The sequence below is a fragment of the Aristolochia californica genome, unplaced genomic scaffold (assembly GCF_029961685.1).
Source record: "Aristolochia californica isolate CCGP_79_NKW_82.1479 unplaced genomic scaffold, dmAriCali1.0.hap1 SCAF_5, whole genome shotgun sequence".
Taxonomy (NCBI): Eukaryota; Viridiplantae; Streptophyta; class Magnoliopsida; order Piperales; family Aristolochiaceae; genus Aristolochia; species Aristolochia californica.
In genome coordinates, this window is record NW_027182214.1 from 3,832,607 (window position 1) to 3,851,671 (window position 19,065).

Here is a 19,065-nt window from a genome sequence, read left to right on the forward strand (position 1 = left end):
AATCAACGGATGACGCCACTGCCACTGGTGACAGGGTTGAGGAATTGGGAAACGATGCGGGGCATGAAGTTAGTTTTCTAATCCCGTTCGGGTTTTTTTTGGGTTCGGATTTCAAATTTATAGTTCGGATTTAGGTTTGGCAAACCCGACACCGGCCGGACCAGACCCGTGCCTCCCATAATTGTGTGAAGCTGCAAAGCTCAAACGGCAAATCAAATCGAGGAAACAATAATTTGTAGTTTACTCGTCAGGAAAGTGGAAAGACGTGGAATCTACAACACAATCACCAAAAAACACAAAAAATAAAAAAAAATCTCGCCTGCTGCTGCTGTTGCCGACAATATATTCAGTTTTCAAACTGGATTACACGTTTATACAACACAGCCCCCAATTATTGAGTCCTTTACTTCATTAAATAATTCCCCCTGGTCACGTCGGAAAGCTCTTCAGGATTGCAAGACAGACTTATAAGGCAATCTTAAATGATGCTAAACGATGCGGAATTTGTTTAAAATTCTAGTGTTGGCTCTTCTTCCGCTTGAAGGTTGATGAATGATGACTCTGAAGGAACTTTTCTATCAGCAAGGACATGCTAGCACTGTCTGAGAGGTCCACCATTCCACCTCTCTCTTTCTCTCTCTCTCTAAATTCAGAGAACGAGAGGTCAGAGGCACCTTCGGATAAAGAATCATGCTGTCGGAGAAAGAGCTCTGCAGAGCAAGGACTGCTCCACCCAAATGCTGGAGAAATTCAGAATTCTGATGTTTTTCACTTCAGGCACTTCCAAAACAAAAAGAAGAAAAATAAAGGCTGGAATAGTCAGGATATGTATATAAATGATTTTATTCAAGAAATAGAACTCTTCTTTGAAGAAATCAAATAATTGGGTTATGATGAATGGGAAAATACAAACAGGTAAGAATGAAACAGGGAGATCTTGGTTGTCTGTAATTTTTATATCGTGAATTGCACTGTACATAAAGATCTCTCTGCTTTTACAGAATCATAACATGCAACAGAATTCCATATAGTCAGGACTAATTAACTCACCAACCCATCAAGGTTCTTCTCACTCTGTCAACAATTTGGTTCCTAGCTCTTGGATTCGACAATGGAAACTCGCAGGTATCATCCAAGAGGAATCTGTACACTTCCCACTGCCGATCTGATGTCGAATGTCTTCCGATCTCTGCCTACAAATCACAAAGCATGTTAACCAGCAGGTATTTGACAAACAAAAGCTTGGGATACAGTTCAAATACTTACTGAGAAAATGCAGATCCCAAGCACTTTGAGAGCAAGGGTAACATCGTAGAAAACCCGGGGTCTCCCCTTACCCGACAACTCTACTGGATTAGCAACTAACAGTTCGATATCAGGCCCTCGATTTGCAATGATCACTCGCAATGGGTGTAGCATTTCCATCCTTAAACGGGAAGACAGATAATTCTGCTTCTCACTGTCCACCTTTTTTTCCCCATCTATTTCCTGGATAAATAGATCGATCTCACGGTAACCTTTCATAATTGGTGAGAACCGTCCATATGATATCTGTATATGAAGTAGCAAACATACTTGCATAAGAACAGATTTGGAAGCAAATTACAACCACCATATGTGTGGCAATTATAGCGTCTATATACTGTACAAATCTTAACTCGTTATTAATGAAGTCCCCAACAGGTTCTTCCAGGTGAGTTCAGGTCTAGCTATCCACTCCTTGCCGTCCAGGCAATTGTTCATTATCTATCCACAAAGGCCTGATAAGTTTTTTTTTTTTCTTTTTGTTTTTGGGATCATGGCCATTGACAATCTAGCCATGACTGATCCATATAGGCATTTTATTACACAAGTTGAACATTTTAACTACAGCAAATGTTCAAAATAAGCACTAAAAAGTGGTAAAATAAGACTGTTGCCTACCTTAATATTGCAGTCTTTAAGTGTTCTCAATATGTCATAGAGAAGGCCCTTTTGATCAACACAGTGAATTTGAAGTAGGGTGTGAGCAGGACTCAAGGAATTGTCAATTGTAACAATTGCCTTCTTCACCTTTGTCAATTCAGGGGTAAGTGCTTGTGAATGGACTTCGTTTTCGGATAACTCAAAGCTAAATAATTCTTCAGTAATAACTGAAGGAAGAGATGACAAACTGTGTTGGAAACCTTCATATTCTGGACCTGCCAGTAGAACCTCACAGCTGAGACATGACTCCCCTAGAACAGCATTTAGCTGTTCCAATGTCTCATCTCGCCGCTTTTTGGTGTGCAGCAGGTCCCTGGAAAAGAAATAACATTCAGATGAAACAGCAAAGATCACATTCAGCCATTCAGCTATCACAAAATCCACAGAGAAAAACTTACAAGCTGTCAGTAATGAAGAACAGGTCCATAACTCGGCCATCTGGAGTTGTTGAGACTTTAACTCTCTGAATAATAAGCTCGATCTCGCAGAGAACATGCGTAACATCTGCAAAAAAGCATAAATAACTGGAAATTATGAATCATGAATTAAACTTCAAGGAAAAAGAGTACTGAGCTTAGTGGATTGGCAGCTACCATGTAACAATCCCTTCCGATTGAGGCAAAGAAACTTCAAAAGGTAGAGAGGTGAAGCAGTCGAGCGAGTTGGTAAGCTGAAGTAAAAAGAAACTGAACAGGAGGGGCATACAGACAGTAAGCGGTTCTTCAAATTTTCCCATCTCACTGTTGTTAAATTGGATCGCGGAATCACCCAGAACACAACATAGCACCATTTCCCATCGGTTGAAACATCTACAATTAAAATCATGAATCAGACAAAGTGATCTGCAAACGAAGAAACGAAATATATATATATATATTTCTTTTTCTTTTTTTTTGAGGGGGGAGCAAGGGGGAAGGTATACACACGAATAGTTGAAAATTGCAACCAAAGTAATGCTGACTGCTGATGAACTCGTAAAGAACTCAAAGGGGCTCTTCAGTAAAGAAGACTGGAGAAATGAAAGAAGGAAAACATATTCATACCGACGCATGAATAGCTTAAAGACATTGAAGGAAACTAGTAACAACACAAATACCTTATTTGATGTAACTGGAGTTCTCAGATGTAATAGAACCCGACGAAGTTCATAAGAAATGTACGGGTAAGGAAGGCTGGAACTGTATTAAACAAAAAATACATTTTTTGACAAACAGCATATCAGTTCCGAGCAAAATTGAAACCGACTTTATTATAAGAAAACAGAGAAGAAGCAGATATTCGAACTCAAACCCTATATAAACTCAGAACCGACTCAAGTTCGAACCAAAATATCAAATTAGCACCACATTTCAGAAATCGCGAACCCAGAACTGAAACCAAACGGCGAGAAATCGCATTAGAACCCGACGATCCAAAAACATAAAAAGAAGAAAAGAAAAGAAAAAAGAAGGTTAATGGACAGTAATAAAGAACGATGAGCACAGAAAAGTAAAACGAAAACAAAAACACGAAGCGCAAAATGCAGACCTCCTCTAGTAATGCAAAGCCCGAATTCAAGAATAATCCTGCAGAGATCGCAGCCCAAGCCCGTCTTGTCCGGGCAGTTCACCGTGATGACACATGGCTCACCGGAATTATTCCCTCCCTCGATCTGCACCACGTCCTCGTTCGGTACTCCCATGACGAAAAACTACAAAAAGAAAAAACGAAACACCCAATCCCTCAACCAGCGAACTACATCGACCAGAACGAGAAAAACAAAGGTCGGGCGGATTAATTTTCAGGTGGGCGACGTCAGCACTAGGCTCTAATCTTGGCGAGGTGAACCGAGAGAACCGACAGTGAGGACGAAGAAGAAGCAGAGTAGATTCTGCTCGATAAGGCTTCCTGCGCCTGTGAATCTGGGTGGGCGCGACTCCCAGAAGACTCGAAAAGGCAGCGAGAAGAGCTGGTTGTCGTACGTTCTTACTCGGTTGTCCTAATTAAATACGCCAGATTTGTACACGTCAGCACTAGCCCACGTGGGGCCAACAATACTATAAAAAACTACTATCAGCTGTTACACGCTTTGTCGTTTACTCTTATAAAGTGAGAAAATGCAAGTCACAAGGGTAATTTGAAATATACTATTAATAGTATTTTCTATATATTTTATATACATATTTTCTAGCACAAGCGCTTTAGGTATAAAACATTTCAAAATCATATTTTAGTTGAATGCATATTAAATATTTACGATTGGTAATTCCCTTACAATAGCCTATACCGTGCTTAAATATCAAATCGTACATTGGCATATAACATGATAGATCAACCTACATGGGCTTGATTGATAATTTAGAATGCAGTTTGACATAACTTATAAAACATAATAGATTTGACTGAAACGTGATCGATCATATAAAAATACTACTAGAAATATGTTATAAAGTATGATCGATCATATAGAACTTTGTATAGACAATTGTATAAAACATGATTAATCAATATAATTGGGTTGGTCTAACAATGAGTTATTTGAAATGTTGAAAACTCGTTGATGGATACCTTTATCACTTAGTATGCTTTGGGAATACAAAAACTATAATCGTTACACATGGTTGATCGATTGCACCTTTTCGTTGATCGACCAACATTTTTTGAAGTTTTTTGTTAACACGCAAAAAATGGCTACTTCGGTTGGAAAATTTATGCATAGGCTCCCAAACTCATAGAGAACTAGGAGTTGAGCTTATATTGACATACAAAACCTCTGAAGAAGTAATTTTTAGCTTCATATTTTGATTTGACCATTTAGAAGAGGAGAACCTCATAATTGTCCAAATCTTCTAATGTCTCTTTTCATTCTTTGCATCCAAAGTTCCATCAAACTCCAATACATTTAATTTCTTGTGCTTAAAGTTGTTTGGAGAAGGGCTATCTTTCCGAAAACAAAGTTGTAAGTTTCTTCATATTCTTTTATATTTTATACTTTCTTTCTTATGAATTCTCTAGTACCTTAAAACTAGAACAATCGGCATTCTAGAACCTAAGTGCCAACTAGAGCCAAAATTTAATTTGTATTGAATCTCTTATGGAGAGATTGATTTGTGTAATTGGGGATTACATGTGGCTTAAAGAGAGTTTGAACCTTCTTTGTATTTTCAGCTAATACAACAAACTAGTGGAATTTTTCGAGCAAGTGTTATTGGGCACTGACTACCATTAGGGGAACATCAAGAATAAAAAAAAGTCTTGTTATGATGTGTACTTGTTTTATTATTTGTCGTACTTTTTTTAAAGCCCAATGTGCTTATATGTTTTAATTATTGTGGAACCGTATTTGTATCGCTCGGGCCAATCCTTGTATAAGGTCCTGTTGCGCCTCTCACTAATGCCTCGAGGTTTTAGCGCAACTGGTTTCAACATGGTATCAGAGCAGGTTGGTCCCGAGTTTAAATCCTCCTCCCCCCCCAAAGGCCGTGAATTTGGCCACCGAATTTCCACGGGTATTCCCTGTGCGGGGGAGTGTGGCCAGATCAGTGGATACCTTCATATTGGCACATTAGTCCGGACAAACTTAAGGTCAGCTAGATAATTACTTTCAGCAAAATCATGCAATGTGCGATGTGCCCGGGCCCCCTCATGACCACCCCTGCTAAGTTTTTGCTTCAAGGTCCTTCTAAGTTCATCAGAGTCCTGTAAAAGTAGCATCATCTGCTCTTCAATGGTACCACGCATTGCCAAAGTTTCAACATAAATGGGTCGTGTAGCCCACATGCGATGAGCACGACCGACAAGTCAAGGCCTAAGGCTGCACTGCCATCCATAAGCAGAGCCATGCAATCTGGATCATGCTGAAAAGTAGTGAGAGACTTCAACTTGTTACTCAAATGCATTGGACTGTACATTCCAGCATATTTTATACCAGCACCTGTTAAACTGTTGTTCCATTAAATGTATATGCTCAAGAAACTGAGAAAATATATGCACTTTCTCTGGTAGTATCCCATGTGATTTATCACTTGACTCAGAATTGACCCGATGGTGCGCTAGGATATCTGAATGGCCTTCTTGGTATGACAAAAGAACCTCATCAAGGGGGATCACATTTTCATATCCATCCAGGTAATAATCTAGCTTCTTATTAACCTCTTGTAGAGCCTTCAACTTTTCCACAAGGTACGCAACTTTACTGCTAGAAGTTGCATGCCAATCTGGATCCCAGTTATCCTGTTTGTAAGATGGTTGTAATTCTATTAGATCCATGGGAACAGGCCACTTTGGATTAGGGTTTTCTGGATGTGGCAATGTATCAGGGTTCTGCATTTCATAAAGATTACCACAGCCAGGGAGAGTGCATCTTTCACTGTCAAGAGCAACACAATCAAGGCACAATTATAATCTTAATTTACCTCTCTCTTGAGAAGCCACCTAGGCCAAAATGTATAAATCAAGGTGTTTAGGTCAATGGCTTGTATTGGGAGAAATGAGAAACAAAGATTATGACCTCATACATACAAGAGAAATTCTTAAATTTGTCTCTGAAATATCAAATGAAGAGAGTTGAAAAGGATAAAATGTTGCACTCAAATATAGATAGAGTCAAATAAAAAAAAAAGAGTAGAATATTAGAGATTTCAGAATAAAAGACAATAGTGAAATTGGATGAGAGGAGGGAGTAGTTACCTCACAATAAATGGTTGGTGATGACAAGCCTTTGGAGGAGAGTGTAAAGGGAGAACAATGAAAAGCAACAATGACATTGTCACCATAGCAGAAGCAATCACCATCTGTGATTTGTGGATCTGACAGAGGGAATATTTGAAAAATCTCCTTCAAACTCAAAGAAAGTATGAAATGGAAGAAAAACAGAGAGCAATGCATATAACTTGGTCAATGGCCAACAAAGAACGTCATGATTCTTCTCCTTTAAACAACACAATAATCTCTTTGAACTATTTTTCATTGATGAAAAACCGGATGAGATGTCAGAGAGAAGGTGGAGGAAAAGAAGAGAAGAGGAGGAGATGACTTACTTGAGTGAAGAACTGAACCAAATGTTGAATGTAAGAGCATTGAAATTGAATGTTTGGAGAAAAAGTTAGAAGATTAGAAGAATAAGAAGAAGAGAAGAGAAAAGAGAAGAGAGGAGAGGATTTACCCGAGTCAAGTAGAGATCGAGCATGGCTCTCAAAGTGTCGAAAAAGAATGAACTTTGAGGAACAAACACATACAGTTTAAACAGAGATTGAATGCGTATAATAAGTTATTGAATTAATCCTTCTCTAGATTCCCATAGTAGGTTTATATCAGACACTAAACCATTTGACAACATGTACCCTTTCCTTTAGTCTCCCACATCTCCACCTCCCTCCCTTCGTCCCTTGATTGTTCTAATTCTCCTCTACCCATCTTTGGTGACACCTCCCCTAGACATAACTACTTTCATCAAGACCACCATTTGGGTCGGCATCTTGCCCTCTCTTCCTTGGAATTCATTCATTGGGTTCAGAGTTTATGCTCCTCATTCCAATATGTTGCCTCCCTCTCCAAAGGCAACATGAATATAAACAATTAGCATTACTATCCAAGTAAGGCTAAAGACAACCTGATTTGCCTATACTAAGATATTTCAATAATATTTTCACACTCTTGGCTTATGAGATTTTTAATATACATTCATAAACTAGGTAAAAGACATCCAAAGTAGTTATACATATAATATTTCTCAATTAATTTAATTAAGGGCTATGTAAGCTTTTGATGGTAATAGGCCCTAGAAATTTTCTAATTTATCTCCTAATTGTGTCTTAATCCATTTCTATTAGGTTTGATTAGTTTGTATAGAGGCACACAAATTTGTGAATTTTAATTCTAGGGAAATGACTAATATATAGTCTACCCAATTACATCCAAACATCATGACTTGTAAGAGTAGCAAATCAATGATTGTGAACGAAGCTCATGTCAATGAAGTGGCTAAGTTTTTTAATTGTTAATTAAACTCACTTTATTGTGGGTATATTTATATTCTAAGTTTGAACTTGTGACAATGGATCTAGTTTTCAAATGTATTCCAGTATTCTAGGTTAAAATTTCTTACAAATATGACTAAGAGGAATAGATTCAAACATATAAGCTTAAGGTTTCAAATTCACCTAATCTCTCAATCCTCAATTGAGCTGAAACCAAGTGCTATATGTAACAAACAAGGGATCCTTAGGTAACTGATTTGACTCATAGATAGTCACTCAAGGCTACCTTTGTTGGATTGATTATAAGACTTACCAAAGTATTATCTATCTAAATGATAAAAGTGGATAATTGTAACTAAGGACCAAATTCAATCACTAATACTACGAGGTAGATAGCTTTAGCCTTCCAAAGAAGCGTCTCACCCAAAGGTAGCATTTCTTTTAGTAATTAGATTATGTTATCTATTGTTTTGTTGTTTATATTGCTCGTTGTCTTAGTATGAAACAACATGATAGAAACTTCACCAGGAAATAACTACTTGTCTCCACACATGAATAACTTCGAAAACTTATTAGTGCAATTGGTTCCTTCTCTTGAGTATCGGTCGACTTGACTACGCACTTCCTGCCCATCAAGAATGTTGATTTTATCCTACTTGCAAGTCGTGCATGAGTGTGTAACTTGAATTTGTGTCTCCACCTCGCCGATTAGAGACTCAATGTTGTTTACTATTGTATGGTTACAATTAAGACAATTACCAAAGTTTTGGCAACACCTCCCTACACTCCTCCTGTTATGCCGATATTTATTTGTGATCCGATACACACCAAACTTTGTTATCAAAGTATGGTCTATAATAGGTTAGCAAATTATACAATATAATTGTGAGGACTTTCAAGGATATGCAATTAAATAATTGGGAACAATTGTCTTAAATCATAATATCATACAACGATAAATAATATTTTTGGGTCCCAAACTATCCTACATGAGAATGATAGACTAACATTTGGCTTTTGTTTACTTAATTATCAATTAGTGCTAGTCAACTAATTTAGTTAATTAGATAATTACTTATTATTTTTTAATTATTAATCACTTAATTAATTACATAATTAGTTAATCTAAGTTTTTCCTCACTTAAATAAAGACTGCTGAAAGGAAGATACTTTTTTCAGGTCTTTATGTTCTTTGTGGAATCTGGATATGGCAGGGTAAAAGGAGAATATAATTGATCTATGGAAAAAGACTGTGAATCAGCCCATACTCTCCACTCAATTCTCATACAGCGCAGATGGGCTTCAAGATGGGCCTCATAAGTTAAAGCCTCACACTTCATGGAATTGCCCACAGTCTACATGTACATCTTGTCTGGATGGGCTTCCCACTGATCTGGGCTTCGGATCGATTTTAAGAGACGAGGCCTGTTATGGGGTCTCTCTCCTCACTATATGTATCGTCCCATTATTTCAATCAGGGCGAGTGAACGTCTAGCAAGAGACAGCCCTAAGGAGAGGAAGTGCGTGAAGATGAGGAAATTTGATCCATGGCCGGTGTTTTTCAGGAGAGAGTGGAAGCGGAACTGGCCGTTCTTGGTTGGTTTCGCCATTACTGGGGCTCTTATCACCAAGATGACACTCAACCTCACCGGTAACATACTTCTCTTAATTTTTTTTAACCTATCATCTCACTACATCTTTTGCCGCTTCCTTCCTTAATCTCTCCTCTTTCTGGATCTTTCAGATGAGGATGCCGCCAAATCGGATTTCGTGAAGAGGCACAATAGGTAAAGTATGTCCCTTTTGCCCCTTGGTCCTCCTTATCCTGACCCTACTACTCCGTTGCATTTTTCAGCTTTTTTTTTTAAGGTATTTGTAAGTAATCTCTGTTCTTTATTTATTATTTATAATCTGTTGGAGATCTGTTAGGATCGTGCTGAGGATATCAATTGGAAGTTTAAAAGTACTGAAGAGCTGGTGTGCATACTAACTTATTAATTTTAAGGTGGATGGTTTCGAGCTTTAGTATTAGAGTGTAGTTTGCTCAAACCCATCCGCTTATATCGACACTTTTTGTGTCATTTATAAAAATAAGGAGATTAGAGATTTTATCAGAATAATACTGGGGAATAAATTAGCTACAACAGAAAAATAGAAGCTTGTGAAAGAAAAATTTGGTCTCACTTCTCGGTTGTTTTGTCTATATAGGGGCTGTGGAATGTGCCAGAGTGCAAAAATTAATATCATCCAATATACTCAACCTCTATCTCCTAGCCTTCACATGTTTGACTTTCTTATCAACTTCAGTTCTGTCTATAGTCTTAGTTCTGAGGATCAGGCAATGCATAGTCTGATTTTTAATTACTTGGACAGATTACTGGTGTAGATTATTGTGGTAAAGTGGTGTCTAAATTGACTATAATTCCACATTTATTTATTTTTCCTTTGAAACTCGGTTTTCATCATGTTATTAATTTGTAGAAGATAAAATTGATACGTAGAAGAAACTGAGAAGCTTATGCTGTCCTGTGTAGGTTATGGTTACGATACACCAAGATATCAATTGATGAAGGGTGCTTTGTATTTAATTATATGGGGGGATACATTCAGGAAAAGCAGTAAAATGAACTTAGATTTGATTCGCCCTTACTTGTTTTGCTGCATGAATTAGAACGTTAGACCATTCAACATTGTTGCTAACGTTAAGACGGTTATTATGGACTTCTTCTTCAGGACTGTACATTGGCCCAAATCTAATGACCACGTTTTTTCAATTTCAGGTGCTGTGTTTCTGAGCCTGTAGGGGAAAGATAGTCCCTCGTGTCATTAGTTTGTCTTTGCATTAGAAGGCTTGCCATTGATGGGCTTTCTTTTGTAGTCAAAAATCTTTTTCAGTGTCAAAACTTTTTTTTTTTTTTTTGAAAAAGATGCTTTTCTCTAAAGCCCAAAGGCTATAACAAATACAACCAAGGAGGGGGGATGAGGGATTGGAGGGTGACCCTCTCTTTAGCATAAGAATCAGCTAGCCCATTGGTGGCTCTGGAAACTTGAGACCACTTACAAACATCACCGTCAGTTAAATCTAGGATTCATGAAAACAATACCAGTGATGCCAAGGAGGATCACTCTTCTTAGTGCAACATTCCATAATTTTCAATCTCAAACCTTATGTATGTCACAAGCTTAGAATGTCTTTGAGCCATTGATGGCAGTGTCAGCAATTATATATTGATAATACATTCTACATCTGGTATGTGCCACTCTTCACAGATGAATGTTGCTAGGTGAAAGTGGTGATCTGGATATTCTTCTTATATTCTGCATGACACATTTTACCTTGTGTATTCTAGTTTTTGAGAATGCTTCAGCTACATTGTATATTGTCTGCCTACTAATAATGGTGTGGATTGTATGTTGTTGATGGGGCCTGTAATCTATGGAAATGGGTTGCTTTTTCTTGGCTATAGCCAATGTGTTATCTCAACCATGCACTAGGTGTCTGGATATGCTGAATGTGTGGAAGACATGAAACTTCAAAATGAACCCCTGCATTTATGAAGAAGTGAAAATGAAATAAATGAGGTCAATTGAGAGTAAACAAGTAAAGAAAGAAAAACAAAAATGGTGGTGAGGAGTTACTGTTGCTGCAAAGCTGTTAGCTGAGATGTAACATTTTTATCTATCCCACTTAAAGGTGGTCTGAACTCTGGTACTTCTTATTGCAGGTGACTATCTAAATGGATGGTAGTTACTGGCTGAAGTCATTTGGTGGACTTGGGAAAGTGAGATGCATCAACCCAGTTTTAAGACTTTGTTTTTTTTTCCAATTTGAATAATTACACCCAATGGGTGGTTTCTCTACCCCGTAGTTATCCAACCTTCCAAACTTCTTGTTTTATCTGCCTAGAGTACATGTGGTGCGTCCTAGCACATACAAGTAAACTACTGTGGCATAATTTTTCTGCCTGTTTTCTCGTTAACTGTGTAAAATGTGATGCCTTTGCACAGTGGGGAAGTTCATATATCAGCCACTTTTCTATTCAATTTGGGTGAAGGATTCTAAACATCTTCGTTGAGACTACTCTTCAATATCATAACTCCGAATAGGATGGACTAAATACAGATTGTGCCGCCGTAGGACGCTCAATTCTATGATCTACGAAGTGATATCTCTTTGCAATTGTGATATCTCCATAGAATTGTGGATGCATTCCAATCTGGATCATAATTTACGTGAAGGCGTAAAGGCCAGATTTAACAGACAAAATTGACTGATTACATTTATAATATGCAAATGCTTTACCAGGTTACAAAAGCATACAGTTTTCTGAAAACGTACATGAATAATAATCCTGGAATCCCATTGTTTGCTAAGAGGGTATTTTGAACTAAAAAATGCGACAATCTTTGGTCTAGTGAAATCTGATTCTTTTAAAATGATCAAATTCCGGCTGTTAAATTACAAATGTGGAGGACGATCCATTACATAATTAATTTGAAGAAGGTTCTGATACAGAAGACGGAAATACTTGATTGAGCTATGCCAAAGGCACAATTACCTTCTCATCAGCCCAAGCCTGCCTCCCACCACAGTGGCAGTGATCGCCTAATCTGGCCATTGCCTGCCTACGGGTGCTAAACTACGTAACCACCTCTGCAAAGGTGAAGATAGTAAGGCGAAAATGGAACAAACATTAGATCCCACAAATTTACACCTCCTATCCAAGCATTACTCTTATTCACAGGAAATTCGTCAAAGAACGCGTAATTGTGCCAAAAAAGCAGCACATAGATCCAGGAAGAGAAACTGAGGGCCGTTAACTTTCTGTAGGTCAAGGAGGTATTTCTCCTCCTTCGTCTTGTAAAGCTGTTCAAAAAAATAAAAACATCATTGAGACAGAGATCACCCAAGCAACACAATAGCTTAGGGTTTGTTTAGAACCCTATAGAAAAGAAAAATAGAATTTAACCATTATTATTCCCAAAAAAGTTAGTGAAACAGGAGAATTTGATCATTATCTCAATTTCTTTTATTTTCTTTCCTAAGGTTAAATACAGACCATTAACGTTAAGAAAGAAAGAAAACTAAGCATTTTTGTTCCCTTTGAAAGCAGCATAATGATATTACAATCCAACAAAAATTACCTGGACTTCAAATTTGAGAACACTTGGTGATGTAACACCAACACCATCATTTTCAACAATTGTGGAATCATCTCCGAAAATATGATTGTTTTGAGTAGGATTATTAAGTAAGCGCTCTGAATGCCCAGGAAACCATCTGCATTTCATGTTGTAGTGCCCAATTTTTTTCCAGCAGACATTCAATTCTTGCAACGCTTTCAAAACCTCAGTCATTATTTCATGAGGATGGGCCCGTGACTGTCAACATTATGAACCAACCATCTATCGGTAATGAACAGGGTAAACAAAACCCAAAAAAATGGTGAGAATGCTGAAATTTCACTGACCTGGAGGCCAAGAGCCCATTTCCTTTCGACAGGGAACTGAGGCCTGATGCCCATATTCTGGTGGTCCATATATGGTGACAGCCGATTTGCGATAGCTGAAGCAGCAGCATCACCAGTGTGCCCACGGGGAAAACCACATTCCTGGAGGAAAAAAATAAAAGTGACTTAACTTTTTTCTTCAAATAGCAACCTAGTTATACGAGTCCCAGATAAAAATCCACAAACATACAGGAAAGAGGGACCAAACCAACATAAGACGGACAAAACCTAAAATCATAAACTACAAGAGAAAATCCACAAAGTAAAGCAGTATTACACCATTTAATGAACATACACACCATCAACTCTTGGAATTCAGCCCCAAGATAACCATTTGAAACTCGAAATCTGTTGTCAAGGAGCAAATAATATGCAACAGTTCCCTGCAAAGTACATCAAAATGAGTAAAATGCATGAGAATAAGTGAGTTTTTTCATTTTTTGAAACTTGAAAAACTTAAAAGTAGACACAGAAAATACCTCATTCTGTAATCTATTGCGAAGTGACTCAACTAGTTGGTTTCTATCAAACCCCATTTTAACTACTTCTTGAAGAATTTCCTCATCAATCTGCAAGTACAGTTATAGAATAATCAGCATGCAGAAACCAGTATCAAAATATTTCTGACTATAACAAGTGTAGCAATTTTTTGTTGGACTTTCTAGGTCAGCAGAATTATTGCCCTAAACTGCATCACTACAACTAAATGGATAATATCCATAGTTGCTTGCCTTTTTTGCTTGTTGCATCGTATCTGGGGGAGGCACAGCTAAATAGCGAGGAAGATGAGCTTGGAACCATGGATGCTGACGGATATCAGGAATAGTCATTCTTCTCATTGGATCCACCACCAACATTCTGGGAATCAGATCTCTTGCTCCAGCAGACAAATGACTAGGAAGAGTGTATATTCCTCCCTGTTTAAGTGAATCTCGTGAATAGGAGGCAGAAAAATATCACATCACTTTTAATTGAAAGGGCAGCTACAATCTCAAAATCATATTGAGGCTTCTCGTACCTTTATTTTCTTGAACAAATTGGGGATGTTCTCATCATCGAAAGGAAGTGTACCACAGAGAAGAGCATACAAGATGACGCCACAGCTCCAAACATCAACCTCAGGTCCAGCATATAATCGACCAGAAATAACCTGCAGAAAGCACATGCAGAAATTAGCTGGACAGGCCAAAATGTCAATGGCTCTATTTAGTGTATCATGTCAAGGCAAGATTCCCTTAGAGCTAGCAGCAAGCTATTTTTAGCATCCCAGCAGAACTGTTCAGTGAGGAACGTCATGAGAGCAACATATATGTCTAAAATATTTTGGGCAGAAAGTTTCTGGCACATACCTCAGGAGCAGCATAATTTGGACTTCCACAACTTGTCTTAAGGAAGTGACCATCCCGCATTATATTGCTCAACCCAAAATCTGCAATTTTAACATTGCATTTGGAATCCAAGAGCAAATTTTCAGGTTTAAGGTCCCGATGAACAACCATGTTTCGGTGGCAATACTCAACCCCAGATATAATCTGTCACAAGAGCACGGTACCATTATATTAGCACGGTACCATTATATTTGACTCATGCCATTTTTTTTTCCTCCCTCAATAAGTCAAGAATGAATACCACAATTAAAGGATTCTTGTGTCCGTATGTGCAGGGGGGAGAGAGAGAGAGAGGTAACAAATCCTTAATAGTGCGCATAACATTTTTAACATAAAATACAGTAGAAGCAATAATAAACAAAGGCATATCGATGCTTTCAAGAACTCTTTTGCACATAGTCATGAAAAGTACTAATAACACAAGAAGAAACAATCACCTGCTGGAAGAAACAGCGAGCCTCATCCTCTTGCAATCTACCTTTCTCCACTATGTAGTCAAATAGCTCCCCAGACTTCACATATTCCATAACAACATAAATATCTGTAGGAGTCTCTATTACCTCATAGAGACGTATAATATGAGGGTGCATGAATAGCCTTAGTATTTTGATTTCCCGTCTCACTATCACAAAAACACATGATTACACATCAGAAAATAGATCTTTCATATATTCAAAATAAAAAAAGAAAGAAAATAGATATCTATCAAAGATAAACCAAAACTAAATGCTAGATGAAGCTAATAAAGACTGTAAGCAACTGAAATTTTATTTAAAATGTGTCTGGTAAGATACATACAGAGAATAGAACCATAGACCAATAAAGATAAACTTAAAACACTTAAGATCTGTAGAGAAGGTGCCACTAGCCAGCAGAAATGAATACAACAATTAAGAATACAACAGTTCCCAGATACATGTCACTGAATTGAGATATATTGCCTATGGACATGAATGCTGATACCAAAATCAAATATCAACTGCATTTCTTTAACCAGGAAAACTTGTTCAAGAGGTAAATGATAATTGGACAAGAATAATAGTCAAGAGAGAAGATTTTCTGCAATAGAAATTAATACAAGTAGAAATGGATAAATCAGCATGCATGAATAGCTTCTGGCTCAAAAATTCGAACCTAACACCGGGGCAAGGTTTTGGCCATAGCATCACTGATAACTCCACACTTTGAATAGTCATCAAATTGTGGTTTTGCATATACAATTATGAAATGATACAGACGTGGTAAGCCACAAAACAGATATCAATATCAACTTGTTCACAATTCTTCTTCTGTATCTTTCCTTCACTTCTTTGCTTTCGTAATCCTATGTCTTTTTCTAGCTTGTATTTTGCTTTTGTTGTTTTCTTCCTTCCTTATGTTTGGGAATTTGTATCCATCGCTTTCTTTGCCAGCTGTTGATGACACAGACACATACATTATACCCTACACCCTGCTGAGACTTAAAAAAGGTGAGAATTTTGTAATTTTTGCAATGGAAAGAGGAATGGAACAAAGGAGCTGACCAGGCCAAGAAATACAGGACAAAAAAGGGAAGTACAATATATAGCAAAAAAGCTCTCCCCCCCCCCACCCCTTTCGAAAAAAAAAAAAAAAAACACAACTATGATCAGATTTCCAGGCTTTGTTGATTTTCCAAATGTCAAATCCTCAAAAATGTATCAGCTTTAAACAAAAGCTAAAATGTGTTTCACTCAACAATCATTCAAAAGAAAATACCTTTCTCTTCCATTTCCATGTTCTTTATTTTTCGGCGATTAAGGATCTTGATGGCAACTTTGTGCCCCGTAAGTGCATGCTCTGCAATTTTGACTTTACCAAATGACCCGATGCCAAGAGTCTTCCCAAGTTTATAGTTTGGTAAAATCGTATCTGCATTGCTGCCACCTCTACCAACTGGTCCTTCCATCTTCCTACAGAGATAATAAAAAAAGAAAAAATAAGAAAATTACGAAGATCAGAAACTACCCAGGTAGTCTTGTTAAGGTTGAATGAATCCAATTACGAGAAGAGATAAATAACTGTTTGTCTAACTACAAAAAATTTCTTTGTTGAATTTTGAATCTATTCTCCTGGCGAGACTTAAACCCAATACCTCAAACTAGAAACCTCTGCACATGGCCATTGAGACAAAGGCTCAATCCACAAACTACAAAATTAACTCAAATGAAAGAAGAAGGTTGCCTGTACATAACTTTCAAGTAGCTTATAGATCCATTTCCTACATGGTTTGAATTCGAGTCCTTCACATCCCACCAAAAGGAAAGTGACCTTGTCCCCTTAAAAAATAGAACCTCTTTGTGAATGGTGTTCAACAACTGTGATAATTTTTCAGACATTTTTTCTTCTTAGATCAATTTCCAATTACATTGTTGTATGCGCCCATTCCAGTAAAACCAGAACATTTGGAGTCACAAAATCATATCCTTCTCAAGTCATAGGCATTACGAAGATGACAAAAAGGCCAGAGCTTATTCCAGTGATATTTATTCACATATATTATGGAGTTAATGCATTTATACAAAAAAATCAACATAAGCAGAAGTAGAATGATAATCAGTTGAATGCTCAGAGTAATTAATTCCGTTTAGTATGGTTATAATCTACAGTCCATCAGATGCATGCAGCTAATTTTTCGTTAAACCATTTATTCAACACGCTCTAAAGGATTCTTGCCAGTCCCATTCAAGACAAGGTTAATACAATATATTGGCCATCCACTGGCAGCCAAAAAAAAAAAAAATACAGGATAAAACATTGACCTATAATGAGCCTGAAAATCGCACTATAAGAATGAGGATTTGAGAGAAACTTGTGAATCCAATCACTCAAGAAGAGTTGTCCGACAAATCCAATGGTCAAACACTAATATGCAAAGAAAAACCAAATAATTTTTTTTCTAAATAAGTCATTCCATCAAAATGGATATCAAAATCTTGAATTGGTATATAAAACCAACTTCGGAAAATCGATATCAGTGAAAAAAAAAAAGAATAAAGTTATAGAAATGAAGAATTTGCTTTTTTCATTTAGCCCCGATAAATCGACATCAATGAAATGTCAAATAAACAATATATCTTCTGTAGCACGGGACTCTAAAACAAACCAATAAAAAGAACTTTAAATCATTAGCAAAACACACCCCTAGATCCGTTATCCAGCATGGAGTGCAAGTATTCTCCACAAAATCGGCTAGATAGAGCACCCTCTACATAAAATAGAAAATAAGAGGGACAAACAAAATTGAAAAAAAAACACATTGAAAAAACGACTCTCATTTAGCTACCAAATCACTGACACGACTCAAAGGTTTCAGCATCCTCACGAATTAATATACTCGAAAATCTACATAAAATCCAACAGATTCGACTTAGCAAAAAATAATAATAGTAATAAAAGAATAGAACTAGGAAACAAAAAAAACCCGAAAACCCACTCACTCAAGTTGTCCAATCTGAAATTCAGATTGGTTGACCAAAAAGAAAGACGTAGATCAAATCAGAATGATCACCTCAGAAGTTGCGGAATGCACCGAGAAAAAATCGAATTCCCTTCTTTGTCCCCTCTTATTCTATCAATCGCGGGAAGGAAAAGAGGGGTTTGCAGAGCAAGCTTTTTTTTACGTCAAGCAAGAAAAAGAAAGAATACTTGGAGGAAGAGAAATTGGGAGCTGCAAATGAAACTTCTGTGACGCGTATTGCAGGTGAGACGCCATTAGACGCGATTTCTAATCAGAGATACAGCACCAGAAAATAAAAAAATCATATAAAACCCTTAAAATCTATACAAGTTAGACATAAGATACAATTGTTCATAGTAACTAAAAATTTTAAAAATAAAATTAAAAAAAATACTTATGCTTGGGCTTGAGGTGCGTCTCACTTAGATCTCCGTGGACGATTGGGCAAAGAAATTGCAAATATGAACAGGTGATGATCGGAGGAGTTGAATACAGAGAGGGGAGTAAAATATAGAGGTATTGAAAATGTTTTTCAAATGGCTCCACGTCAATTCTGCATCACCGCTGGTATTAAGTAATGAAGAATTCACCCAATTCATCGGACGTCATACATTGAAAAAGAGAATAATCAATATGTTGTCTAGAGGGTGGCCTATTTATGTTGTATTTTCTAGGATTTCAATTTTACTACTCTTAAAGGAACCTCTATTCAAATGTGTAGTAAAGGGTTATTTCTTTATCAACTTTTTAAAATAACAGCGGCTAGC

General features: G+C 37.2%; 3 protein-coding genes across 5 annotated transcripts; 1 reads left to right on the forward strand and 2 right to left on the reverse strand.

The window, feature by feature from the left end:
* Positions 1-303: 303 nt before the first annotated feature.
* LOC137965739 (ACT domain-containing protein ACR9-like) lies at positions 304-3,892 on the reverse strand. 2 transcript variants are annotated; one of them, XM_068812071.1, is made up of 7 exons: positions 3,493-3,892; positions 2,559-2,774; positions 2,364-2,469; positions 1,924-2,278; positions 1,267-1,551; positions 1,051-1,193; positions 304-780 (listed from the first exon to the last, which is right to left on the reverse strand). In XM_068812071.1, the coding sequence occupies exons 1-7, from the start codon at positions 3,644-3,646 to the stop codon at positions 774-776; spliced, it is 1,266 nt and encodes a 421-aa protein (XP_068668172.1). In that variant the 5' UTR covers positions 3,647-3,892; the 3' UTR covers positions 304-773. The 2 variants fall into 2 exon arrangements, with proteins under 2 accessions (XP_068668172.1, XP_068668173.1); XM_068812072.1 differs by lacking the exon at positions 304-780 and having other exon boundaries at positions 1,047-1,193.
* A 5,498-nt stretch (positions 3,893-9,390) lies between these two features.
* LOC137965971 (ATP synthase small subunit 6, mitochondrial-like) lies at positions 9,391-11,966 on the forward strand. Its single transcript, XM_068812392.1, has 3 exons — positions 9,391-9,573; positions 9,667-9,714; positions 11,648-11,966. The coding sequence occupies exons 1-2, from the start codon at positions 9,453-9,455 to the stop codon at positions 9,711-9,713; spliced, it is 168 nt and encodes a 55-aa protein (XP_068668493.1). The 5' UTR covers positions 9,391-9,452; the 3' UTR covers position 9,714; positions 11,648-11,966.
* Positions 11,967-12,261: 295 nt separating this feature from the next.
* On the reverse strand, positions 12,262-18,755 carry LOC137965641 (SNF1-related protein kinase catalytic subunit alpha KIN10-like). 2 transcript variants are annotated; one of them, XM_068811921.1, is made up of 11 exons: positions 18,693-18,755; positions 16,558-16,751; positions 15,258-15,442; positions 14,782-14,964; positions 14,451-14,582; positions 14,164-14,349; positions 13,912-14,001; positions 13,732-13,815; positions 13,394-13,534; positions 13,068-13,304; positions 12,262-12,789 (listed from the first exon to the last, which is right to left on the reverse strand). In XM_068811921.1, the coding sequence occupies exons 2-11, from the start codon at positions 16,745-16,747 to the stop codon at positions 12,676-12,678; spliced, it is 1,542 nt and encodes a 513-aa protein (XP_068668022.1). In that variant the 5' UTR covers positions 16,748-16,751; positions 18,693-18,755; the 3' UTR covers positions 12,262-12,675. The 2 variants fall into 2 exon arrangements, with proteins under 2 accessions (XP_068668022.1, XP_068668021.1); XM_068811920.1 differs by lacking the exon at positions 18,693-18,755 and adding an exon at positions 18,350-18,453.
* Positions 18,756-19,065: the final 310 nt, after the last annotated feature.

Coding starts and splice junctions, on each gene's coding strand:
- LOC137965739 (XM_068812071.1), bottom strand. CDS start 3,646: ATGGGAGTACCGAACGAGGACGTGGTGCAGATCGAGGGAGGGAATAAT. Junction 2,775..3,492: donor GCTTTGCATTACTAGAGGAG/GTCTGCATTTTG, acceptor TTTTAATTGTAG/ATGTTTCAACCGATGGGAAA. Junction 1,194..1,266: donor TTGGGATCTGCATTTTCTCA/GTAAGTATTTGA, acceptor TGTGATTTGTAG/GCAGAGATCGGAAGACATTC.
- LOC137965971 (XM_068812392.1), top strand. CDS start 9,453: ATGAGGAAATTTGATCCATGGCCGGTGTTTTTCAGGAGAGAGTGGAAG. Junction 9,574..9,666: donor GATGACACTCAACCTCACCG/GTAACATACTTC, acceptor TGGATCTTTCAG/ATGAGGATGCCGCCAAATCG.
- LOC137965641 (XM_068811921.1), bottom strand. CDS start 16,747: ATGGAAGGACCAGTTGGTAGAGGTGGCAGCAATGCAGATACGATTTTA. Junction 14,583..14,781: donor CAAATTATGCTGCTCCTGAG/GTATGTGCCAGA, acceptor TGCTTTCTGCAG/GTTATTTCTGGTCGATTATA. Junction 13,535..13,731: donor CTGAATTCCAAGAGTTGATG/GTGTGTATGTTC, acceptor TTTTTCCTCCAG/GAATGTGGTTTTCCCCGTGG.